At 33.5% G+C, this 27,781-nt stretch overlaps 1 protein-coding gene across 3 annotated transcripts in view; it reads left to right on the forward strand.

Moving 5' to 3' along the window:
• Positions 1-27,781, forward strand: part of flncb (filamin C, gamma b (actin binding protein 280)) — an 80,949-nt gene that overhangs the window by 14,313 nt on the left and 38,855 nt on the right. For all 3 annotated transcript variants that reach the window (XM_073838642.1, XM_073838644.1, XM_073838643.1), the window contains exons 2-7: positions 17,393-17,641; positions 23,048-23,145; positions 25,449-25,599; positions 25,687-25,805; positions 27,381-27,458; positions 27,595-27,757. In XM_073838642.1, the coding sequence (XP_073694743.1) occupies positions 17,393-17,641; positions 23,048-23,145; positions 25,449-25,599; positions 25,687-25,805; positions 27,381-27,458; positions 27,595-27,757 (858 nt within the window). The remainder of the gene's footprint in view (positions 1-17,392; positions 17,642-23,047; positions 23,146-25,448; positions 25,600-25,686; positions 25,806-27,380; positions 27,459-27,594; positions 27,758-27,781) is intronic.

Genomic DNA, 27,781 nt, shown 5'->3' on the forward strand with positions numbered 1-27,781 from the left:
AACTAATCCTTTAATAACATTTCTGTCAAATTCCAGTGAAATCTATAAAGCTTTTGGTGGAACTGGTTCATAAAAGTGAACTGGTCGATCACTTGAGCTGAGAGGATTTAGGTTATGTATATATTTTGCATTTACAAGGTGAAAGTGAATGACCTCGAAGTGTCTGTGTGACTGAATCCAGGCTGTTTTTGTGCTTTGATCAAATTTTTTCCACAGAGAGCTGTTTTAATGGCCGTTTTGTTTAATCACACCCTCACGATTTATCCAGCTGTTCTCATGTCTGTGGGATACGTGAGGTCAGCTGTTACTCCTATTGTCCAGGTTAGACAGGACCATGTGGCAAAACAACACAATGCTGGTCACAATGTCCTTTTTTGGACTTTCGAAGACACCACCTGCTCTAACACATGTGCTGTATCTCAAGATGGTATATATATGTGACCCTGGACCACAAAACCAGTCTTAAGTCGCTGAGGTATATTTGTAGCAATAGCCAAAAATACATTGTATGGGTCAAAATTATTGATTTTTCTTTTATGCCAAAAATCATTAGGAAATTAAGTAAAGATCATGTTCCATTAAGATTGTTGGTAAAATTCCTACTGTAAATATATCAAAATGTAATTTTTGATTAGTAATATGCATTGTTAAGAACTTAATTTGGACAACTTTAAAGGTGATTTTCTCAGTATTTTGATTTTTTTGCACCCTCAAATTCTAGATATTCAAATAGATCTATCTCTGCTAAATATTGGCCTATCATAACAAACCATACATCAATAGAACGCTTATTTATTGAGCTTTCATATGATGTATATTTCACGTTTTGTAAAATTTAACCTTATGACTGGTTTTGTAGTCCAGGGTCACATTTATGTGTGTGTGTGTGTGTGTGTGTGTGTGTGTGTTTGTAGGAAGATCTTTATTTTCTCTCGTCTTTCTTCAAGCATACGTTCTCTTGGATCAATCTTTGACATGCTTCACTTAGAGCTGTGTATTTAGTAAAACATTCTGGTCAACACATAGGCGCCACGACTGAGCGTTTTCACAGTTTCCATATTCACGGTGATGTATTAGTGTGTAAGAAATGTGTTTATGCAAAAAGGACGTTGATAAATGAACTGCTCTGTCATTGTCCAGACTTGGTGTTTCTGTTAGGTTTCAGTGTTTATTTCTTTTTCTGCTGGGGGAAGTTGCTGCTTTGCAAACACTCCCAACGGCTGCCGTCTTACAGAGTTTGGCAACTCGGGCCGAGCGTTTCACATCACACGTTTTGTTCTGTTCTCTGAAGTAGATTATTAGAGAAGACTGTCAATTAAAGTATTAAGTTTTACATGAAGTTGGGTCAGAATCCATTAGACTGTTGTATGGTTTGACATGTTCCTGTAAGCAGTAACAGCTTGTTCTTTTTTTAGGAGTAAGTGTAATGCAGTGACATGGATGCTCATGTTTAAGTGACACTTATTGGGTCCTTCAGTGAAGGACGTTTCCTGTTGTCACTGGCAGCAGTTGGGTTTCTTATGTAATATGTGACCACAAAGACAGCAAGTTCTGTAGTAAACTGTGGAAATACATCAGTGTTAGACATGCGGACATTTCAGCACTGCAGTCCCAAGAGTGCTGTGAAGTATGAGCAGTCTGCTTGCTTGCAGACTAAGTGTGGTTGGAACTAGGAACTATGCTTTTATTTTATTTTTAATTGAATTTAATTCATTTTTTAATTGAATTGAATTGAATTGAATTTATTTTTTAATTAAATTAAATTAAATGTTTTTAATTTAATTTAATAATTTTAGTCTGCTTGCCTTATTTTATTTTATTTTATTTTATTATTTCTGTTTTATTTTATTTTATTTTATTTTTTACTGTTTTATTTTATTTTTTAATTTAATTTAATAATTACATTTTTTATTATTTTATCTTATTATTTTTACCGTTCAAACTGTAATTTTTATGAAGGCTTTAATTTAGCAAGGGTGCATTAAGTTGATCAAAAGTGACAGTGAAGACATATGAAAAATAAAATAAATAAATGCTGTTTATTTAATATTTAAATTCATTAAAGATTCCTGAAAATAAAAAGATTATATATCACTGATAATAATAAAAAATGTTTCTTGAGCACCAAATCAGCATACAAAAATATTAATATTTTTATATAAATATTAAAAAATATTCTGCTTTACAATCACAAGAATAAATCATATTTTAAAATGTATTAAAATTGAAAACATTATTATTTTAAATTGTATTAATATTTAAATAATTATATTTTATTTACATTTATTTTATATATATATATATATATATATATATATATATATATATATATATTCCTGAGCACAAAATCAGCATATAAAATATTCATATTTATATATAAATATAAAAAAATATATAACTTTACAACCACAGGAATAAATCACATTTTAAAATATATTAAAATAAAAAAAACATTATTATTTTAAATTGTATTAATATTTTAATAATTATTTTTATTTTATTTATTATTATTTACATTTTTTTATTTTCTTTATGTTTTATTATTTTCTTTTCTTTCCTTTTTATTTATTTTCTAAATAAATGAATGCTTTTTTTTGCAAGGATGCATTAAATTGATCGTGACAGTGAATTCATTAAAATGTTACAAAATAAAAGTAATTAAAGAAAGCTGTTCATTAGATATCTCAGTTCATCAAATAATCCTACAAATAAAAGATTTCCTTTAAAACAATCAATACATTTCAATATTGATAATAATAAAAATGTTTCTTATGGACAAAATCAGCAATAATAATAAAAAAATGTTTCTTATGGACCAAATCAGCATATAAAAAAATCGTATATAAATATTAAAATATTCATATTTACAGCTTTACAATCTCAGGAATAAATCACATTATATTTTACATTATATTATTTAAGCAATAAGGTACGAGAGGCCGTGCTGTATCATGAATAAATCACGTGCCTGCAACCCCTTCAGCCGTGATTTATTCATGATACAGCACGGCCTCAAGTACCTTATTGCTTTTATAAAACGGTTACCACACAATAAGAATATTAAAATCAAAAATATATATTAATTTATATATATTGAGTTGTATGTTTTCATAAAGTAAAATCATTAACTGCCTTCCGCTGTAAAAAGTAGTCCCTAACTGCTGCAGCTGTGTTTACGTTGCTAAGGGTGGTTGCTAAGGGGGTTCAATGATACACAAAACCGTTGAGTGAAGCGGTCATAGCAGTGCCGTATCATGAATACGACACAGCTGCTGACCAATCAGAATTGAGGAATGGAACTAACCGTTTTATAAATTATATTAATTGTCAAATGTAACTGTTAAAGAAACAGTAACCATATTAACTCCAGCACAAACATTAGTTCACTAAAAAAATTACATTTTCTTTTAATTAGTGACTTTTATGTGGAAAGGAAAAAAACTTCATTGCATTCTTAAAATAAAATATAGTAGCCCATCCCAAGCCCTTGACTGCTATAGTGATGAACTGAAACATTTAATTATTGTTTAAAACATGTTTTTTCAGAGAGCGTGTATGACACTTTTTTTGTGTTTGTGCTGTACGTCTGCTGAAAGTCATTCTTGGTACTTTGTCATTCGTCTTGAATGTTTGCTGCTTGATATATGTGCGTGTGTGTGTGTGTGTGATATTTTCTACAGTATCTCTAACACTCTCCCATTGTTCTTTGAAGATCCTGTGGAAAATGTGAGTGTTGATGGCATGTGTCCATTATGTCTTCATCCCCCCCTCTCTTTTCCTCCTATCTTTGCCTCTTGGAGAGACATAGTAATGGAATTATATTTTCCGGCCTCTCCGCAGAACCATGAACTTGACCTCTCTGACAATGGACACACGCTCACATAATGTAATCTGACTATTTGGAGTGTCCACAGCTTCAGGATGTGACTTCAGGCCGCTCTGTGTTTTGTGTGCGACTCTTGGAGACAGCCAGATAACAGGAACGCTATCTTTCCACAGCTACTGCATGGGGATATCCCTGCTCTCTCCCTTTGTCAAACAGACCCCTGCATATGAACACTGCAGCTGTATAGAATACAGAACTGAGGTGAAACCCCAGATTTGGAGCCAAACCTTTTTGTGTCAAGACACCATTTAATATATGTTTGCGCAACTGTTGGCTTAAACCCGCAAAAGATGGCCTTCATGAGGAGATAGGATACTTTTTGTTGACAACAAAAGGTTCCAGTTTATGTGAATGCACTTTTTTAGTTTATAAAGGCATAGTTCACCAAAAAATTCGCTGAACATTTACTCACCCTCAGGCTACCCAAGACATAGATAAGTTTGTATCTTCGTGGGAACAGAATTTAGCATTACATCACCTGCTCACCAATGGATCCTCTAAGATTATTGGAGTATGTTTTACAAGAAAATACCATTTCAGTATTTCTACTTAAAATTCCCACGTTTATTTTAATGCGTTGCTTGCTATTTCTTTGTAGTGATTTGTGAAATTGACTTGCAATTTCTATGGAAGCCTGTTTCTGCCACTGAAAGGTAAGTTTTTATTTCACAATTCTGACTTTTTTTCTCAGAATTGCATGATATCAACTCGTAATTCTGACTTTTTCTCACAATTGTGAGTTCATATCTTGCAATTGTGACTTTTTGTGACTTAAAATTGAGTTTACATCTTGAAATTCTGACTTCATAACACGCAGTTGAGAGTTTTTAAGTCAGAAGTGTGTGATATAAACTCGCAATTCTGAGAAAACATTCTTTTTTCCCTCAGAATTGGGCTTTATCACTCACAATTCCAAGTTTATATCTCACAATTCTGAGAAAACATTCAGAATTGCGAGTTTATATCTGAAATTCTAGCTTTATAGCTCACAATTCTGCTTTTATAATTTGCAATTGTGACTTTATATCATGCAATTGAGAGAAAAAAGTCAAAATTGCAAGTTTATATCCCACAATTGTGAGACAAAAAGTCAGAATTGCGAGTTTATATTAACAATTTATATCCTGACAATTTTGAGGAAAGTTTATATACCACAGTTGTGAAAAAAAAAAAAAAATCTGAATTTTGAGTTTATATCCCACAATTGTGAGAAAAAATGTCAGAATTGCGAGTTTATATCCTAAATTCTGACTTTATATCTCACAATTCTGGCTTTATAATTTGCAAATGTAAGTTTATATCACGCAATTGTGAGAAAAAAGTCAGAATTGCAAATTTATTTCTGCATTTCTGACTTTATATCTCACAATTCTGTCATTATAATTCACAATTGTGAGTTTATAGCACACAATTCTGAGAAAAAAAGTCACAATTGCAAGTTTATATCCTGCAATTGTAAGAAAGAAAAATCGGAATTGCAAGATACAAACTCGCAATTTTGAGAAAAAAGTCACAATTGTTGAGTTTATATCTGCAATTCTGACTTTATATCTCGCAGTTATGGCTTTATAGTTCGTAATTGTGAGTTTATATCTCACAATTCTGAGAAAAAAGTCAAAAAAAAGTAAATTACCTTTTTTTTCATTTTTTATTCAGTGGCAGAAATGGGCTTGCGAAAAGCCGCTTCAAATTAAATCCTACACAGCTTACTTTTAGATGGAGCATGAATAGAAAACCCCATAAATAGAATAGATAATGAGTTCCCTTTCAAAGAAATCTCTTAAAATTGTTGTATGTGTTTAGGAAGAAACCAAACACAACCAAAGACAGAATATCGCCGGTGACCAACAGTAAATATTTCATAATGAAGAACTTAAAAGAGTGTGTGTGGCTGACCTGCTTTATGTCTGTCAGGCTCCTATGAGCACTGTTTATAACTCAGATCTCCACTCTAATATTTATGTCATGTGTTTTGCTGCATAAGCTCTCCTTTTAACTCCTCCAGGACTTTCACTTTGTGAGTTTGTGTGTATGTGTGTGATGAAACAGTGTTTGATTTTACTGTACCGTAGAGCCAAGCTGCATTGTGTTATATGGCTTTGAGGGAATAATAGGAAAGCGATGACAGCATTTTGTGCCTTTGAACCCTTAATTACTGTTTGCCCAGTGCATACATATTTTTTTCCGTTTATTTATACAGCTCGTTTTTAATTTCGCAGCCCCTTGTTTGATTGATTAGTTTGTCTTTGCAGTTTGTGAAACAAAAGAGCCTCATTTATTATACATTCCCTCTTCAAGCTATGTGTGTTTGTGCGTATGCCAGTGTGGGTGTAGGTTGCATATTTCCTGAGGCAGAATGTCTCTTTTACACAGAGGCCATTGTCTCTGTCTGTTCTGTCCTAGTGACCATGGCAAACTTTCTATCTCCTCCGGGGAGACTGCGATGTTTGTTTGGGCTCTCCATGCAACAGCCGACAATCACCTGATGCATCTGAGCTGTAGAAATTTCTGACGGTGCCACTGGTGCATGTACAAATAATTCAAAGGCCAACACAGAATGACAGAAATCTTATTAGAAATTGTATAAACAGTGAAAACCCACAAGATCTGGCCAAATGGTCCAATTCCAATTCACTAACATTGGCAATTGGCAAATTTGTAAGCAGTTCATAATTCCCTTATTGAATCTGTTGCTAAAACAACCCAAGCACCACATGCAATAGCATTATCGGCCAGCGCAAATTCCCTCCTTTGAAGAACGTCCAAGCAATGACAATACGCTGTTCATCAGCGAAAAGAAGCAATTGCTGTTCGTTGAAAAAAAGGCGATCGCCAACAGCTGGATTCAAGATGAACGCATCTGCGCTCGCTGCAGTAACACCATTACATGTGTTTTCCCCTCTCGCTTTTGCCAACGGTGGCTTATAAAATGCTTCCAGCATCTGTTTCATTATTTTTATCTCGTCTTGTTTGGTGGGGTTCGGCAATGGGAGGATGTGAATGATCTAGACTGGCTTTAATCAGGGTTAGGAAAGTGTCACATTACTCCCAGAGCCATTTGCTAGAGATATGATACATTCGGATTGCACTTGTGAAGCACTATTATGAAGCATAATTTATGATTTTTTTTGTAATTACAGTTGGTTATTTAAACAATATTTGAAAAATACCACCAGTGCTATTTTAGCATTATTCACATAATATTGTAGTATTTAGTTTGAATAAGATTTAGTTTTTATATTTTGAGTTTTTATTTTAATTTTAGTTTGTTTTGGTAATTTCATGTGTAATTTCATTTTTAATTAATAGCTTTAATTTGTATTCTTTACTATTTCAGTTTTATTCAGTTTTAGTTTAGTATTTTCAATGCTTCAACCTAAACTTATTTTATTTCAGTTAGTTGCCAAAGGCAAAAAAAAAAAAAAAAAAAAAAATCAATTTTATTTTATTTTATAATAACATTATAGTATTTATTAATAATTTTTATTAATATATATATTTTTAATTTAGTTTAGTTTAATCAGTTTAATTTTTAGTAAAATATAATTTTATTTTATTTATATTAATATATAATAATATAATAGTGTTTATTAATATTTTGAAGAAGATTAGTTTTTATATTTTCAGTATTAATTTTAGTTTGTTTTGGTAATTTCATATGTTGGTCCTTTTTTATTTAATTTTTAAAATATATAATATTGATAATTTTTAATTAATAGCTTTAATTTGTATTCTTTACTATTTCAGTTTTATTCAGTTTTAGTTTAGTATTTTCAATGCTTTAACCTAAACTTATTTTATTTCAGTTAGTTGCCAAAGGCAAAATAAATAAAAAAAAAATAAATAAAAAATATATATTTTATTTTATAATAACATTATAGTATTTATTAATATTTTTTATTAATATTTTTTTTTAATTTAGTTTAGTTTAATCAGTTTAATTTTTAGTAAAATATAATTTTATTTTATTTATATTAATATATAATAATATAATAGTGTTTATTAATATTTTGAAGAAGATTAGTTTTTATATTTTCAGTATTAATTTTGTTTGTTTTGGTAATTTCATGTGCTTGTCCTTTTTTATTTAATTTTTAAAATATTTAATATTAATAATTTTTAATTAATAGCTTTAATTTGTATTCTTTACTATTTCAGTTTTATTCAGTTTTAGTTTAGTATTTTCAATGCTTCAACCTAAACTTATTTTATTTCAGTTAGTTGCCAAAGGCAAAATAAATAAAAAAATAATAAAAAAAAATATATATTTTATTTTATAATAACATTATAGTATTTATTAATAATTTTTATTAATATTTTTTTTTTAATTTAGTTTAGTTTAATCAGTTTAATTTTTAGTAAAATATAATTTTATTTTATTTACATTAATATATAATAATATAATAGTGTTTATTAATATTTTGAAGAAGATTAGTTTTTATATTTTCAGTATTAATTTTGTTTGTTTTGGTAATTTCATGTGCTTGTCCTTTTTTATTTAATTTTTAAAATATTTAATATTAATAATTTTTAATTAATAGCTTTAATTTGTATTCTTTACTATTTGAGTTTTATTCAGTTTTAGTTTTAGTATTTTCAATGCTTCAACCTAAACTTATTTTATTTCAGTTAATTGCCAAAGGCAAAATAAAAAAAAACTAAATCAAATTTTTATTTTATTTATAATAACATTATAGTATTTATTAATATTTCTTATTAATATTTTTTTTAAATTTAGTTTAGTTTAATCAGTTTAATTTTTAGTAAAATCTAATTTTATTTTATTTATATTAATATATAATTATATAATAGTATTTATTAATATTTTGAAGAAGATTAGTTTTATATTTTCAGTATTAATTTTAGTTTGTTTTGGTAATTTTATGTACTTGTCATTTTTATATAATTTTTAAAATGCTTAATGTTAAATATTTAAACGACTTTAAAGCTTTAATTCATATTCTTAGCTTTAATTGATTTCAATTTTTTTCAGTTTTAGTTTTAGTAATTTTAGTGCTTCAACCTAAGCTTATTTAATTTTTGTTTTTAAGTTGAATTTTTGTATTTTTTGTATTAATATTTTTAAAATAAAAATAATTATTTTATGTGCTTGTCATTTTATTTCATTTTTAAAATATTTATTATTAAATATGTAAATAATTTTAAAGCTTTATTTCTAATTTGTAAGTTTTATTTACTTATTTAAAATTTATTTTAATATTATAGTATTTATTCATATTTTGCATAAAATTGAATTTTTATATATTATATATGTTCGTTTGTTTTGGTAATTTGATGTGCTTGTCATTTTTATTACATTAAAAAAATATATAATAATATTAAACATTTAAATAATTTGAAAGTTTAAATTCATAAACTTAGCTTTAATTCTTTTTTTTTTTTTTCAGTTTCAGTTTAAGTAATTTAGTACTTTTTTTATTGCAGGTAGTTGCCAAAGCAAAATTTGAAATTATTTTATTTTATTTATTTTATTTTACAAAATAATTTTTAAAAGTTTAGTTTTACCTAACTAAAACAAAACTGAGCCTAATTTTAATCTCATCTTGTTATAAAAGTGATAGAAGATAGTAGAAAGAAATGGGCCAACAACCTGTCACCTCATTTTGGAGTGAGACAAATGAGAAAGCACTTCTGCTTCTTCTCTGAATTACCCCCTCTCTCCATAAGCTATCCCTTCCTTTCTCACTGTCCTAAATGGTCTTTTCCCAGGCTCTGATCCCATATTTGTTTTCCTGCCCATTATGTGGCTGTGCTGTACCCCAGCGGGCTGGAATTCCAGGCCCATGTCATCAGCCGTGTCTCAAAAAAAGGGTTCCATGCGCTTCATGTCGTCGGAAGGAAACACTTAGTTCTGATGTCTTTCATTAAGTGTGTTTGAATCCAGCTGTATGTCGGGCAATGTGCTTTATCTTCAGAAGTTTGTGTTTTGCTTCGGCGCAGATTCTCAGGGTGCCTTGAAAGAATTAAACACATTCGATAGATTGAAAACCACACACTCTCTTAGGTGTAAATCTGAAAATTCTTTGTCTTGCAAAGAGCTTTTGAGAAAAGTAGGTGCTTGCTTAGTGTATGTGTGCATCTACTCTCTCAGCTTTGATATGTATACTGAGGATCCAGATCCCATAAGGCGAACAATAGCAGCTGACACACATCTGTTTATTGACATTTGATACAAGTAGGGATGCGAGTTTTAAACAGCTGAGCTGTGTCTTTGTGTGCTTGCTGTCTGATACCTGTCTGTACCTGATCATGTTCAGGTACATAAACACTCACACATCCCTCACTGTCTATCCTTTTGACTTCTTTTTCCAGTTTTTTCCCCAGCTTTTAATAAAATAACCGTTTACATACGTTTGATTTTTAAAGGATTAGTTCACTTCCAGAATCAAAATGTCCTGAAAATTTACTCACCCCAATGTCATCCAAAGTGTTAATGTCTTTCTTTCTTCAGTTGAAAAGAATTTAAGGTTTCTGAGGAAAACATTCCAGGATTTTTCTCTAAATAGTGGACTTCAATGGTGATCAACGGGTTGAAGGTCCAAATTGCAGTTTCAACGCAGATTCAAAGGGCAATGTGTCAACAATCTGTCATTTTCTAAAAAAATAAAAATGTATGTACTTTTTAACCACAAATGCTTATCTTGCACTAGCTCTCTAAAGCTGACGCATTACGTAATCACATTGAGCAAAATCATGTGCGTTTAGTTATTTGTCTGTGTAGTTTGGTTCAAACAGGTAGGGTAGGGCGAAAAACTCTCAAAAAATAATCCAATTTTCTCTTCCAACTTCAAAATCATCCAAAACGTTGTTGTACCTTTTTTTTTTTTTGTAATAGGCGTTTGACTTTCTTTGCACGTTCGCTTTATAAACACTGGGTCGGTACTTCTGCCTACATTATGTGTGACTTTTCCAATGTCAATATGTAATGCGTGAAGTCAAGCTAGTGCAAGACCAGTGTTGTTTTTGACAACCATCTTAGATTTAGTCTTAGTCTTAGTCTTTTGGACTAAACTGCTTCTTAGTTTTAGTCAAATTTTAGTCACTTCTATATGTGATAGTTTTAGTCCAATTTTAGTCGACGAAAAGTCAAAAAAGTTTTAGTCTAGTTTTAGTCGACGAAAAGTCAAAAAGGTTTTAGTCTAGTTTTAGTCAAAAAAAGGGAAAAAAGTAGTCTTTTAACAAATTAATGTAGGTCAGTAAGTATTTTGCTGTTGGGTAGTGTCACTTATAAGTTCTGAAAATAGCAGATCTATAGTTCAACACAATGTGAGCTTCCGGATCGACTATTTTCACCAATAATTACAATAATGAAGGAATGTTTTAGAACATAAAAGACAAACAAGGATGGAATGCTAAAACGGCTTGCCATACTAGTATAGCAAAGAGTATTTAATGCTAAAACGGCTTGCCATAGCGTCAGATACTTTTTAAGTTTTAATTGGCATGCACAATAAGCGGAAATGTCATGCATTTTAAACGTTGTCACGTGTAACAAGGGAGGTCTGGGTCCAAAAGCAGGTTAGTGAATATTTATTAACAAAACACAAATAAACATAAACCAAAAGAAAGTAACAGAACCGAAAACACGATCAGGAGATCCAGGAGCCAGAAACACAGAGACACACATACGAAGACAATGCAGCCAGGATGAGTAGTGGGAAATGAGAGTTCTTATAGACCAGATGTGATTGTGAACAGGTGTGCGTGTAATCAGTGATAACGACTAGACAGGAGTGTACAATTAGGGATGTGTGTGCAGGGAAGGGAAAACAGCGACCTCAGGTGGCTGAGGGGAGCCCCACAGCCCAGATCATGACACTACCCCCTCCCCACGGAACGGCTCCCAGACGTTCCACAAGTCTGGAGGGTGGAGGAACGGGGGAAGGCAAATCAGGGGGAGGGACGGCGGGCCAGGCCCGTGCAGCGCAGTCACCGCCGCGTCAGGAACAGAAAGCACGGTCGCCGCAGTGTCAGGAACAGAGATTGCGGTCTCCGGCGCGTCAGGCACGGAGATAGCGTTCACCGCCGCGTCCGGAGCAGAGAGACCGGTCACCGCCGCGTCCGGAGCAGAGAGAGCGGTCACCGCCGCTTCAGGAGCAGAGAGAGCGGTCACCGCCGCGTCCGGAGCAGAGAGAGCGGTCACCGCCGCTTCAGGAGCAGAGAGAGCGGTCACCGCCGCGTCCGGAACAGAGAGAGCGGCCACCGCCGCGTCCGGAGCAGAGAGAGCGGTCAACGCCGCGTCAGGAGCAGAGAGAGCGGTCACCGCCGCGTCAGGAGCAGAGAGAGCGGTCACCGCCGCGTCCGAAACAGAGGGCGTGGTCACCTGCGCGTCAGGAACAGAGACCACGGACACTTCCGCCTTCCCACGGAAGAGCCACTCCACCCCCACCGCAAAGCGGGAACGCCGTCGCGCCGACTCGGCCCTACAGGCCTCCATCTCGGCCAGTTGGCGGTAGATAACCTCCTCGAACCGAGCGGCCGACGCTGCCTCAAAAGACGCCGCCTCCTCAGAAAGAAAAAAAAAATTACTCCCCGCTGGACCCATCGATGCTGGCTGCATTCTGTCACGTGTAACAAGGGAGGTCTGGGTCCAAAAGCAGGTTAGTGAATATTTATTAACAAAACACAAATAAACATAAACCAAAAGAAAGTAACAGAACCGAAAACACGATCAGGAGATCCAGGAGCCAGAAACACAGAGACACACATACGAAGACAATGCAGCCAGGATGAGTAGTGGGAAATGAGTGTTCTTATAGACCAGATGTGATTGTGAACAGGTGTGCGTGTAATCAGTGATAACGACTAGACAGGAGTGTACAATTAGGGATGTGTGTGCAGGGAAGGGAAAACAGCGACCTCAGGTGGCTGAGGGGAGCCCAACAGCCCAGATCATGACAAACGTCTGACGGACCACCCACTAACATTTTCGTCTATTCTCGTCTCGTCAACGAAAACTCACACACGTCTCGTCATGTTTTAGTCATCAACGAGCCATTTTTATCTCGTCATCGTCTCATTATCGTCATGAAAAAAAGTGGCGTCAACGAAATGATCTCGTCATCGTCATCGTTGACGAAAACAACACTGTGCAAGACATGCATTTGTGGTTAAAAAGTACATAATTTTTTTTTTTTTTTGAAAATGGCCAATCATTTCACTAGATAAGAGCGTTATTTCTTGGCTGGGATTGTGTAGAGCCCTTTGAAGCTGCATTGTTTGGACCTTCAACCCATTGATCCCCATTGAAGTCCACTATATGGAGAAAAATCCTGGATTGTTTTCCTCAAAAACCTTCATTTTTTTTTTCGAGTGAAGAGAGAAAGACATGAACATCTTGAATGACATGAGGGTGAGTAAATTATCAGGAAATTTTTATTCTGAACCTAATGTTCTTTCAAGAAAAATAATCCAGGTCTCACAAATTGTTTAGTTTTCTGGCATCTTTTGCGTATTTGAACCCTTTCTAGTAAATACTGTTTGATTTTGAGATCCATCTTTTCACAGTAACGACAACTGAGGGACTCAATGTCCAGCAACAACTATTAAAAAGATTCAAACTTTAAATCAAAAGATTCAAACATTAACTGATGTGCAAGAAGGAAACACGGTGCATTAAAAACTAAGGGGTGAAAACTTTTGAACCAGATGAAAATGTGTAAATTTTTTTTAAATACCATATTTCATTCATTTAGCACTGCCCTTCAGAATAGTTTTTACTGCCCTTTACTATCACTTTTTTTTTATCAATTTAACACATACTTGCTATTAGAAATATTAATTTCTTTCAAAGAAAGAAAGAAAGAAAGAAAGAAAGAAAGAAAGAGAAAAAATTCTGAGCCCAAACTTTGAATGACAGTGTATTTATTACAAAAGATTTCTATTTTGAATAAATTCTGTTCTTTTTAATGTTTTATTCATCAAAGAATCCTGAAAAAAGTATCAAGGTTAAAAAAAAATTTAAGCAGCACAACTGTTTCCAACACTGATAATAAATCAGCATATTAGAATGATTTCTGAAGACTGCAGTAATGATGCTATAAATTCAGCTTTGTGTCACAGGAATAAATTCTATTTTGAAGTATATTGAAATAGAAAGTAGAATTTGAAATTGCAATAATATTTCACAATATTACTGTGTTTTCTGTATTTTTAATCAAATAAACACAGCCTTGATGAGCAGTAAAGAACTTTTACTGCTCTAATGTTTTTAAAAACATTAAAAATCTTAATGATTCCAAACTTTTGAATGGCAGTGTGTGTGTATGTGACCCTGGACCACAAAACCAGTCTTAAGTCGCTGGGGTATATTTGTAGCAATAGCCAAAAATACATTGTATGGGTCAAAATTATTGATTTTTCTTTTATGCCAAAAATCATTAGTAAATTAAGTAAAGATCATGTTCCATGAAGATTTTTTGTAAAATTCCTACTCTAAACAAATCAAAATGTAATTTTTGATTAGTAATATGCATTGTTAAGTACTTAATTTGGACAACTTTAAAGGTGATTTTCTCAGGATTTTGATCTATTTGCACCCTCAGATTCTGGATTTTCAAATAGATGTATCTCAGCCAAATATTGCCCTATCCTAACAAACCATACACCAATAAAAAGCTTATTTATTGAGCTTTCATATGATGCATACATCTCAGTTTTGTAAAATTTAACCTTATGACTGGTTTTGTGGTCCAGGGTCACATATATGAATGTATAAGTCATAAGGGTCATAATTTTTTGAAACTGAGATTTATACATCATCTGAAATGCTTTCCATTGATGCATGGTTTGTTAGGATAGGACAATATTTGGCTGAGATATAACAATTTGAAAATCTGTAATCTGAGGATGCAAAAAAAATCTTGAGAAAATCATCTTTAAAGTTGTCCAAAGTTCTTAGCAATGTGTATTACTAATCAAAAAATTAGGTTTTGATATATTTACGGTAGGAAATTTACAAAATATCTTCAACATGAACATGATCTTTACGTAATATCCTAATGATTTTATGGCGCATTCTGACCCATACAATGTATTGTTGGCTATTGCTCCAAATATACCTGTGCTACTTAAAACTGGTTTTGTTCATTCTCTTGTTCTTTCTTTCTATACTTTCTAATGGCTCATATCAAGAACATTGCCAAATACTTTCTCCCTGTCTGTTTCTGTTGGGCTTGGCTCTGATGTAGTGTGCACATAAATGTCTGGATGCATTCCTCTCCAAGCATCTAGGAACCCAAAAACATTAAACCCAGTTCTTGAGAGGGGGCCACAGCATGCACAACACGCTGTCCTCGCCAAACGTACGAGAAAATCTCTAAAGTCATATATCAAAGAGCAGTGAAGAATTTGATCTGGAACTCGTTTGATTATGGCGAGGCAAAAATGAGAGAGAAAAACAGAGACTGACCTGGCAGTATTATTTGATTGGAGATATTGGATTACGGCCAGACCGCTGCGCACATTGCAGCGTTTAGTGCAGACAGCTCTGCTGGGGGTTGAAGCAAAGTGTAGTCAGATTCAGATCCAGCGTCCCGATTAAGTTTCATCTGTGTGTGTGTTTTATTTAAACTGACCTCATTCCGCAGATCCAGGGTTAAATGACATCAGCCTTGGCATTCGGTCAGTGGCTTAGTAGTGTCCATCTTGATTCATATTCCACACTGTTGTCCAGAGTCTTTTTACTGGAGCAGGAGTGTAGGGAAAGATTCGGGTAAAAAGTGCATGTCACTCTTTCTATGAATAACTGGTTATAAAATAGGTCCCTTTTACTCACATTTAGGACTGAATATTTTATTTCTGAACACAGTTTAATACCTTGATTTGTTATTTTTGTCTAATAATAATAAATATAATTCAATTATCAGTTTGTTTTATTATTATTTATATTTTTTACATGCTATTTTAATTTTATATTATATACATAACATTTATAACCCCTCGTACCCACATTTGGGATAGACTATTTTATTTTTGAACATAGTTTAATACCTCGATTTATGTTCTTTTTTACTTTAGTTATTAATTTTAGTAATTGTAATTAATTATATATTTAACTAATATAAAAAATGATCTGTCTGTTTTATTACTATTTATTTTTTATATTATTTTTATTCTTTTTTTTAAATGATATTTTAATTTTATATTAGATACATACTATTTATAAACCTTTTTACCCACATTTTTGTCTTTATTTATTAATTTAAGTAATTAATAATATATTTAATTCATGTAATTTAATTTTAAGTTTGTTTGATTATTATTTATTTTAATATTATTTTTTATTTTTATTAGATACATATTGTTTCTAAAGCCTTTTACCCACATTTGGGACTAAAATATATTTCTGAACACAGAAATATCTTGATTTATGCTATTTTTCTCTTTATTTATTAATTGTAGTAATTGTTATTAATAATGTATTTTATTAATATAATGAAATTATCAGTTTGTTTATTATTATTTATTTTTACATTATTATTTATTTATTTATTTATTATTTATTTATAGTAGATAAGCAATTTTAATACACAGTTTAATACCTTGATTTTTATGTCCTTTTTTGTCTTTAATTATTAATTGTAGTAATTGTTATTAATAATGTATTTTATTAATATAATGAAATTATCAGTTTGTTTATAATTATTCATTTTTATATGATTTTTATTTTTTTGCATTATATTTTAATTTTATGTCCCTTTCACCCACATTTGGGCTCAAATAGTATCTTTCTGAACACATCGATTTATTATTTCAGTCTTTAATTATCAATTTTAATAATTTTAATTCATAATATATTTTATTAATATAATACCTGATGGTTTACCTGGGATTTGTGTCTTTACTACATTGTAATTACATAGTAATAGGGCACAAATATGTACCGTATGTTAAAGTATAAACTCTAAGTGAATTAAAGCATACTACATGGTTCATAGTCTATGTGTTTTACTAAGCCGTTAGGTCCGTGTTGAGAGAGTTTGTCCTTGCTGTTTATTTGTGCATTGTGTGTATCTAAACCTGTGAATGCTATCAACACAGCAGGCGAACGGAACAAACAGCATGTTGCGAATCTCTCTGAATAAACAAAAAAGGCACAATCGTGGCTTAAAAACAACACGCAATGCTGAAAAATAAACACAGGTGTTGTCATTGTTTCCGGCAAGGTGGAGTAGCACTGTATCCTATCATTTTTGGATTGAAAATATTTTATAGCATATGTTGACATGACAGATCCCCCTTCAGTTTGCTTCTGAACTTCACCCTAAACTAATATATGTTCACAGTAGCACCGCAAGAGTAATAAAACCAACCTCAAAATGTTTCATGGTTTCCTAAGCCAAGCATTGAGACTCTCGGATCTAAAATGAGAGATGGCTTTCAGCTGCTTGTCTTTTTATGATTCCCAGTATCTCCACAAAAGGTGTTTCAGCGCTCATGTGTGGAATAGTACATTAAATCGCTCTTCTCTCTTTCTCATCGCAGATAGCAAAGCTATAGTGGACGGCAACCTAAAACTGATCCTGGGGCTCATATGGACTCTAATCCTGCACTACTCCATTTCCATGCCCATGTGGGAGGATGAGGACGACGAAGATGCCAGGAAGCTGACGCCCAAACAGCGCCTTCTGGGCTGGATCCAGAACAAGGTCCCCCAGCTGCCCATTAACAACTTCCACAGGGACTGGAGAGACGGCAAAGCCCTCGGTGCCCTGGTGGATAATTGCGCACCTGGTGAGCACAATTCTGTGGTTTATGACCACTTAGTGACAAATGTGTCATGCTACATTAATCACATGTGGAAAACTTAGTTCATTTGAAGGAGAAGTTCACTTTCAGAACAAAAATGTACAGATAATTTACTCACCCCCCTGGTCATTCAAGATGTTCACGTCTTTCTTTCTTCAGTAGTAAAGAAACTATGTTTTTAGAGAAAAACCTTTGGATTTCTCTCTATATAGTGGACTTCTATGGTGCCTGCGAGTTTGCACTTCCAAAATGCAGTTTCAGTGCAGCTTCAAAGGGCTCTAAACAATCCCAGACGAGGAAGAAGGGTCTTATCTAGCAAAGCGATCGGTTAGGGCAATTAATCGAAATTTGGTTTCGATTTCGATTTCTGCTTCAAACGATCATAAAAAGTGCAGTAATCGAGATGAAAGCCTTAAATAAAAGCCTAATTTCACATGCAAATCGGCAAAATCACGTAAAACGGGATGTGCTTGATTTATTAATGTTTCTTTGATGTTGTGTTTTTAAAAGCGCAAAGGAAAACTTGCGCTGTTTCGTGTATGCGCTCAGAGACGGAGCAGAACACGGACATGTAACTAAAGTTATCTTTTAGCTCAAGGTGCGCACCTGAATGGTCAAATACACGCAACAATATTTCAAAATGAGGCGCTTATGGTGATTATTCATGGAAACTCTTGTCAGTTATGTCTTAAATAATCATTAACAGTTGAGAATGGAAATACGTGCGTAACAGTATATATTGGATCCGTGTGGTTAAAGCTCCAACAAATAATATTCCTTCTGCCGTCTCTGCGCCTAATATGAATAAAACATATAAATACAAAGAGAAAAATCACTTACTTCTCTTGAATAAAGGACTTTTGTAGTTTTAATAAGAAAAAAAGCATGTTTAATTATTACAGTGAAGACACTGTTTTATTTTACATTCAAATAATTACATTCAGTTTCTGTAGTATTGTTAGACTACTTTAGACTTGCTTAAAAGTATTCAGTATTTTTTATTTTTTTTTTTCAAATTTTTTGTTTTTCTGCTGTTTTTCTTTCTTAATCTTTAAATTAATCACTAATATAAATTTTTGGACCCAGTCATAATCGTGTTAAATAATTTTGATTTCAATATTGACCAAAATAATTGTGATTATGATTTTTGCCAAAATCGAGCAGCCCTACGATCTTTTTTTTAAATAAAAAAGACAATTTATATACTTTTTAACCTCAAATGCTCATCTTGTCTAGCTCTGCGTTTACTCTGTGTCTTCCGATTCAAGACAGTTAGGGTATGTCAAAAAACTCCCATCTCATTTTCTCCTCCAACTTTGTGATCTTCCCACATTGCTGCAGAAGTACCGACCCACTGTTAACGAAGTGAACATGAAAAGAAGATCAAACACCCTTTACAAAAAAAAAAAAAAAAAGGTAAAACAGCGATTTAGGACAATTTTGAAGTTGAAGGAGAAAATGAGAAGGGAGTTTTTAGACATACCCTAACTGACTTGAACCGGAATACACAGAGTACGCACAGAGCTAGACAAGATGTGCATTTTAGGTCAAAAAGTATATAAAGTGTAATTTTTTTTTTTTTTTAGAAAATTGTTGCACTAGATAAGACCCTTCTTCCTCAGCTGGGATTGTTTGAAGCTGCATTTAAACTGCATTTTGGAAGTTCAAACTCCAAGCACCATAGAAGTCCACTATATGGACAGAAATCCTGAAATGTTTTCCTCATAAAACATAATTACTTCACGACTGAAGAAAGAAAGATATGGACATCTTGCATGAAAAAGGGGTGAGTAAATTATCTGTAAATTTTGGTTCTAGAAGCAGACTTCTTCTTTAAGTAGTAATGCTCATTGGGGAGATGCAGCAATCATGCAGAATCTGCTTTGCTTTATGATGGGAAGCTGGTTTGATAATTACAGCATATGATCTCACTGTGGAAAGAGCAGAGTCAAGACAAGAAGAGAACAATTGCTGACCTCAAAACAAGCGATTACTGCTTTCCAAAACATGATTCATAAATCGAATACCTCTGGGTAAGTTTGGACTTACAGTACTGGAAAATCCAGAACTCTATGCAGTTCAGACAGAGTTTAATGGACGGGTCAAGTCTGTTAAAAAAAGTGTGCATGTCCATTCTCGTCAACTCTGTAATCAAAGCTTGAATGTTCTCAGAATTCTGGACTTGGCTATATATTTTTTGGGAAACGAGTAGGAGAGGTTACCTACAACATGCTCTTGGAGCAACAGCTTTTCAATCAAATAATCAGGAGTTAGAAAATAATCACTTTTTCTTATGCCAAAAATCATTAGGACATTAAGTAAAGATCATGTTCCATGAAGATGTTTTGTACATTTTCTACCATAAATATATCAAAACTTAATTTTTGATTAGTAATATGCATTGCCAAGAACTTCTTGGACAACTTTAAAAAATATATATTTTTTTCAGATTCCAGATTTTCAAATATTGTCCTGTCCTAACAAATGACTCATCACTGGAAAGCTTATTTATTCAGCTTTCAGATAATGTATAAATCTCCGTTTCAAAAAAATTGACCCTTATGACTGGTTTCGTGGTCCAGGGTCACTGTAATGCAATGAAACACATACTTGGATAAGTCATTCACAAGACAAATAGCATGCATTTAGAAATCAGAGTTAGTACTAAAAGCCTTGATTTGTCTTTTGCTAAAACATTAACATGTGTTGAAATGTTTCCTTCTCCTGACAGGACATTTCGAGGTGTGTTTAGAAGACTTCAGCATGTTTGACAAACACAAACAGCAGTTGCATTGTCCTTTAGACAGCTTAGTGTAGAGAGAACAGGTGTAAACATGGTGGTGGGTGGAAAGCAGCTGTACAATCTTGTTTTAGGGTTCATTTCACACCCAAGCATGTTGGGCCACAACTAAATGCGGTTTATTAAAGGGATAGTTCACCCAATAATACAATTCTGTCATTAATTACTCACCCTCATGTTGTTCTAAACCTAAGATATTTTTGATGAAATCCAAAAGCTTTCTGACCCTGCATAGACGGCAATGCAACTACTACATTCATCGATAAAACACTTTCACCCCCCGGCTTTTAAAGGTTCACCCAAAAACGAAAACTCTGTCATTTTGAATAAAGTTATTTATGTTTTCTTTGGACAGAAAAATAGCTTCATAGCTTCATGAAATTATGGTTGAACCACTGATGTTACATGGATTATTTTATCGATGTCCTTACTACCTTTCTGGGCCCTGAATTTCGTTGCTGTCTACACAAGGTCAGAAAGCTTTAGGATTTCATCAAAAATAGCTTCATTTGTCTTCTGAAGATGAACAAAGGTCTTACAGGTTTGGAACAACTTGAGGGTGAGTAATAATTGACTGAATGTTCATTTTGGGGTGAACTATCAAATGAAAATTAACCCATTATGTACTCACCATCCAGGCAATTTTAGATGTATTTGACTTGCTTCTTTCAGACGAATGCAACTGGAGTTATATTAAAAAATTATCCCTAGCTTTATATTCGCAGTGGGTGGGTGTTTTTCTTCAACAGTCCAAAACAAGTCCAATAAAGTGCATCCATCCATAATAAAATGTGCCTCACATGGCTCCAGGGGGTGAATAAAGGCCTCCTGTGGTGAATCGATGCATTTGTGTAAGAAAAATATCCATATTTAAAACGTAATAATCACTTTAATCTAGCTTGTGCCAACTGTTTGTACACAGAAACCATTCCAGGTGGATGCATTGCATATGCACCTATGAGTCAAAAACCAACATTTGTCTACAGGAGCAAAGGAAGCAAAGTTTCCTTACTTTAGCATAGGAAAACCAGGTAGGGCTGACATTGTAACCCTGAGGAGAAGCATTGTGAGAGGTGAAAGATATCTTTGCATGTTTCAGGTGTGTGTGAGTTTGTTGGCTCAGCTGCTAATGAGCCCCTGGTCTCTGCTGTAACTGAATGGAAAGTGTCAGAAGCTAAGACAGCAAACATGCCTAAGTGAAAACACATGCTGCTATATGCATTTCCTGCCAACATGCATTTCATTATATTTGTCCCCGTGTGCATGTGTGGAAAAGCATCTCTTAGCAGGAGGGAAGCCAGAAAAGTTGTTTATTCCAATATTTCAGTGTCTATATGTTTATTGCACAAACCCTTAATTTTTTTTATTTACATTTTATTGCAATTCATTTTTTTAAAATATGAACTTTATATTTGTGACCCTGGACCACAAAACCAGTCTTAAGTAGCATGGGTATATTTGTAGCAATAGCCAAAAATACATTGTATGGGTCAAAATTACCGATTTTTCTTTTATGCCAAAAATCATTAGGATATTAAGTAAAGATCACATTCCACGAAGATATATACATTTTCTACAGTAAATATATCAAAACTTAATTTTTGATTAGTAATATGCATTGCTAAGAACTTCATTTGGACAACTTTAAAGGCGATTTTCTCAATATTTGGATTTTTTTGCACCCTCATATTTTCAAATAGTTGTATCTCGGCCAAATATTGTCTTATCCTAACAAACCATACATTAATGGAAAGTCTATTTATTCAGCTTTTCATGCTGACTGGTTCAGTTTCTTGCACAGAAAGAATGATCAAATCCTTGTAAATCTAAATGTCAGCTAAACTGAACTGTATTTGATAAGCCTCTAGCTATTTAAACTAAGATTTCCTCAAAAAACAACTGCATACAGTCTGTGTCAGTGGCCACATTCACACTTTGTTTACCTCCCCTGTCGTTTCCTCCATCTAATTTGTTTTCCGCTATTAATGGTGGTTATGTTACTCTCCTACCACCATTTGGATCTGCCGGGAACTGTAAATACCACTCTTGGCAGGTTTAAATCCATTAAAGCCCTAAAATTAAAGGTTTATCAGTGTTCGCAAAAGGACGGTGCCTGTTACAGACACTCACTGTCCAACCCAAGTATGGGGCCGCTGTGCTGGAGAATCTTGGAAAACAATCCTAGATCTGATATTAACGTTTTTGGCAGCCGTTGAGGAATCTTGTGGTTTCAAGGCTCTCTGGTTCCATTTGAACTAAACACCTCTTGCTCTTTGAGAGTTATCCAGCATATAATAACAGTTTTACCCCAGAGGGCACTGGTGTGTGTTCCCTTCAGGGAAGCGTTCGGTACTACGAGCCTGACCGCGCTTATTAAAGGTTGGAAAAAAGGGTGAAGTGACGGGAAAACTGCTCATTTGAGAGCATTTAAGGTCAAGTTGAACTGAAGAACATGGATTAATAGATCCTCTCTGTGGAACAGTGGGTCTGCAGCCCAAGATAAAGCACAGATCTGGCCCATCTCTGTTCATCCATGGGCATAAAGCAATTTGAAAGACGGTCTGCTAACTCTATCTTTGTCTTTATCTAAGGCCTGTGTCCGGACTGGGAGACATGGGACCCAAGTCAGCCAGTGGAGAATGCAAGAGAAGCCATGCAACAAGCCGACGACTGGCTCGGTGTGCCTCAGGTAATAAGAAGTAGTCATATTTATTAGGACTCATGCCATGTAGCCTGATTTGAGTTTGTTTCTTCTTTACTGAAGCGAGACTGGCTGTTTTGTAGGCCAGTGTTGACTTCAAGAAGTAGCTTTTAGCTACTGAAATAATATTATGACCTCATTATTGTGAATGATCCAGTGAGTGTGTGTGAGTCAGAGAGTGTAAAGGAATCTGGGGCGTTGTTCACACAGACTGTACAAATTAGATTTTTTGCCATATTAAACACTAAGCTGGTTAGATTTTGCAGTTTGAACCGTAAAAAATGGTAGTGCCACATTTCTAGGTGGTTTGAAATCTGATTAAAACACATTTTGGTAACACTTTACTTTATAAGGTTCATTAGTTCAGTGTTTCTCAACTCCAGTCCTCGGGACCCACTGCTCTGCACATTTTGTATGTTTCTGAGTCTGACACACTCAGTTCAGTTCATGAATCTTTCTACTAATGAGCTGATGATCAAAATCAGGTGCCTTAAATGAGGAAGACATACAAAATGTGCAGAGCAGTGGGTCCCGAGGACTGGAGTTGAGAAACACTGGATTAGTTAACATGAACTGAGAATGAACAATACTTCTAGTACATTTATTAATCTTAGTTAATGTTAATTTCAGCAGTCGTGTTTGTTAACATTATTTATTGCATTGCTTCTTCCGTATGCTTGACATCTAAAGGCCTTAAATGTAAGAAATGTTTTACATTCATTCAAATATTTTTATTTAAACATCATAATACACAGTAGTCTATACATTAAAAATTAATATTTTTATTTAGCAAATATGTCTTAAATTGATCTAAAACAACAGTAAATACTTTTGTAACCTATAAAAAACACATAACTCATAACACATAAATGCTGTTCTTTTTATTCGTCAAATAATCCTAAAATATATATATTACAGTTTTTACAAAAATATGAAACTGTTTTCAACATTGTTAATAATAAGAAAAGTTTCTTAAAGAATGTATGTTAGCATATTAGAATGATTTCTGAAGGATCATATGCTGAAAATTCAGCTTGACATTACAGAAATAAATAACATTTTAAAGTATATTAAAATAGCAAATTGTTATTTTAAATTGTAAAACTATTTCACAATATTACTGCTTTTAACATATTTTTAGTCAAATAAATGTAGTCTTGGTGAGCCATTTTTTTAGGTAGTGCATATGAGATATTTACTGCACTGTCAACATCAGATACAGCAGAAAATTAAGGAAACAGATCTATTTTTATTAGGGGTTGACCGATTATCGGTGCCGATATTAAGCATTTTTATGGTTATCGGTATTGTTCATTTCAAAATAATAACAATTTAAAAGCATTTAAAGAAAGTTTTTGTCAAAGCCCTTGTTAGTCTTAATTTTAACAAGAATTTTCATTTTACACCAGACATCGGTTAAAAATATCGGTTATCAGTCTACTTGATCTGTAATAATCGGTATCGGCATCTGTCCTGAAAAACACATATTGAAATGACAGTACAGACAGTCAGGTCTAAAGATCAGTTTTGAAAGCCTTAGTAACCCTGCCTTTAATGCAGAAACATTTTAAACTTTAAAAAATTTTAAAGAATACAGTAGAATATAAATTTGTGTTATTGAGATAAATAGAGAGTCAACTTCTATTGATAGAAAACAATAGGTAATCAAATGCTTTGGTGTAGACTATCACTGCAGCAGGAGAGGATAAATTATGGGTTTTAATAACAAGATGCATATTTCTTTTCCTGTCCCTGTTGGTCTCTCGTTCTTTCTCCACTTCTGTCTTTCTGCTGTGTTAAATACCATTTAGAGCTATTTGCAGTTAGCTCTTAACCTTCCAGCCTAGCGTTAAATATAGCAGGACACTTAACCAGTAGGACATGAAAGACGGGACTGAGGGGAGAGGAGAGACAGAAAATATTTTCCACAGCTTTAAAAACATTAAGTGCACTTCACCAGTTTTGTGCCTTAGACCATGACATATTAGAGTTGTGTTTATATCTGACGATCGATCGATTTTGCCAGTAACGGTATTCAAAGAAAATGTCAAACGAAGTCTCAGTCCTGTTCTTGAGAGCAACAGCAATGCACATTATAGGTGTTTTGCTGTCTGATGCAGCTATTACAGGTCAATGTACTACTCAAAAAATGACTTGTATCAGGTGTTTTTGTAGAGGACGACATTCTAAACTAGTTGCTCCAGGAGCTAAATTGAGAAATATTGCTCTAATGGCATCCAGAGTTCAGAGATGTGACTTCTGACCTCTAAAGTTGCACTTTGTCCATCCAGGTGATTGCTCCAGAGGAGATTGTGGATCCTAATGTGGATGAGCACTCAGTGATGACCTACCTGTCTCAGTTCCCCAAAGCCAAACTCAAGCCTGGTGCCCCACTCCGGTCTAAAACCCTCCACCCCAAGAGAGCCAAGGCCTACGGCCCAGGTGAGACTGAGAGATGGTGATGTTAACACTTTTGAATGACAGACAGTGATTAGGAAATAACCTCTGCATCTTTGCATATCTCTATAGGTATTGAGCCCAGAGGTAACGTCGTGTTGAGACCGGCTGAGTTTGTGGTGGAGACCGTGGAGGCCGGGCTTGGAGAGGTGTTGGTGTACATCGAGGATCCAGAGGGCCACACAGAAGAGGTCATTTTTGAACTCATCAAAGTTCTTTTATTGTCAAAATAAGTTGAAAGGGATAGTTCACCTAAAAATTTAAATTCTCCCTTATGTCGTTCCAGCACAAATTAAGATATTTTTGATGAAACGCGAGAACTTTCTGACCCTGCATAGACAAGAAACAGAAAGATATGAAGGACTTTGTTAAAATAGTTATTGTGACATCCATGGTGACATTAAAAATACTTTTTGTGCGCAAGAGTACCACGTATATATGGGGTGTCCTTACTAAATAGACACTAAATAAAAATAAAATGAAATAAATGAACCTATATTTCATACAGTTTAAGTTCATAGCTGTTTATCTCTTCACTAAATAAACATACAAAATGAACATACATTTATTAAAACGAATATGGATTTAAATATATTGTAGGGCTGGGACACGATTAATCGCGATTAATCGCATCCAAAATAAAAGTTTATGTTAACATACTAAATGTGTGTTTACTGTGTGTATATATAATGTATGTATAAATACACACACAAACATGTATATTAAAGAAAACTGAAAATAAAAATTAAATTAAAATAAATAAAATATTTATAATTCTATATATAATCTAAATTAAATACAAATATAACTATCCACACATATAAGTATTTTTAAAGGCTTTACATGTATGTGTGTGTATTTATATATACATAATAAATATACACAGTAAACACACATTTAGTATGTTAACATAAACTTTTATTTTGGATGCGATTAATCGCGATTAATCGTGTCCCAGCCCTAATATATTGATTATTTCATTGTTTTTAAAAGATTATATTGTTTAAAATGGAATAAAAAGAATTACAAAACAATTAGGTAAAGATCATGTTCCATGAAGACATTTTGTAAATTTCCTACCATAAATATATCAAAATTAAATTTTTGATTAGTAATATGCATTGCTAAGAACTTCATTTGGACAACTTTAAAGGCTATTCTTTTAATATTTACATTTTTTTTTGCAACATTCCCGATTTTCTAATAGTTGTATCTCGACCAAATATTGTCCCATCCTTCAAATTATTCAGTTTTCAGATGATATATGTGACCCTGGACCACAAAACGACTCACAAGGGTAATTTTTTATTGATATTGACACATCATCTTTGTTAGGATAGGACAATATTTGGCCGAAATACAACTATTTGAGTATTTGGAATCTGAGGGTGCAAAGAAAATCTAAATATTGAGATAATCACCTTTGAAGTTGTCCAGTTGAAGTTCTTAGCAATGTATATTACTAATCAAAAATTAAGTTTTGACATATTTATGGTAGGGAATTATCAAAATATGATCCTTACTTAATAAAAAATTTAGACCCATACAATGTTTTGTTGGCTATTGCTACAAATATACCTGTGCTCCTTAAGACTGGTTTTGTGGTCCAGGGTCACATTTAATAATAACACATTTCTTTTTTTTTTGTTATTGAATGAGAATAAGATACTTGAGTCTTATTAATATAGCTGCAGGGATACACAAGAAAATAAAACTGTTTTAACATCTAACTGGCGAATATCTTACTAATATGTCCTTTTTCACAGGCAAGAGTAATTCCCAACAATGACAGGAACAGGAGCTACTCTGTGGTCTATGTCCCGAAGGTGGAGGGTCTGCATAAGGTACCGATTTAATAATAAGCAATGACCGCACAGTGGCTTTTGTTGTCATTTTGCTGTCATATTTCCAAGGTTATCTTAGGTCTTGATAGCAGAGACCAGTTTTGTACAGCTTGTAATTGTACCTTTTCTTCTTCAGGTGAAGGTGTTGTTTGCTGGACAGGACATTGACAAGAGCCCTTTCATGGTAAATGTGTCTAAAGCACTGGGAGACCCGAACAAGGTTCAGGCCCGTGGGCCAGGTTTGGAACCGGTGGGCAATGTGGCCAACAAACCCACTTACTTTGACATCTACACAGCAGGTAATGTCAGGGAAATGATGCCTC

This window comes from Garra rufa, chromosome 4 (assembly GCF_049309525.1).
Source record: "Garra rufa chromosome 4, GarRuf1.0, whole genome shotgun sequence".
NCBI classification, from domain to species: Eukaryota; Metazoa; Chordata; class Actinopteri; order Cypriniformes; family Cyprinidae; genus Garra; species Garra rufa.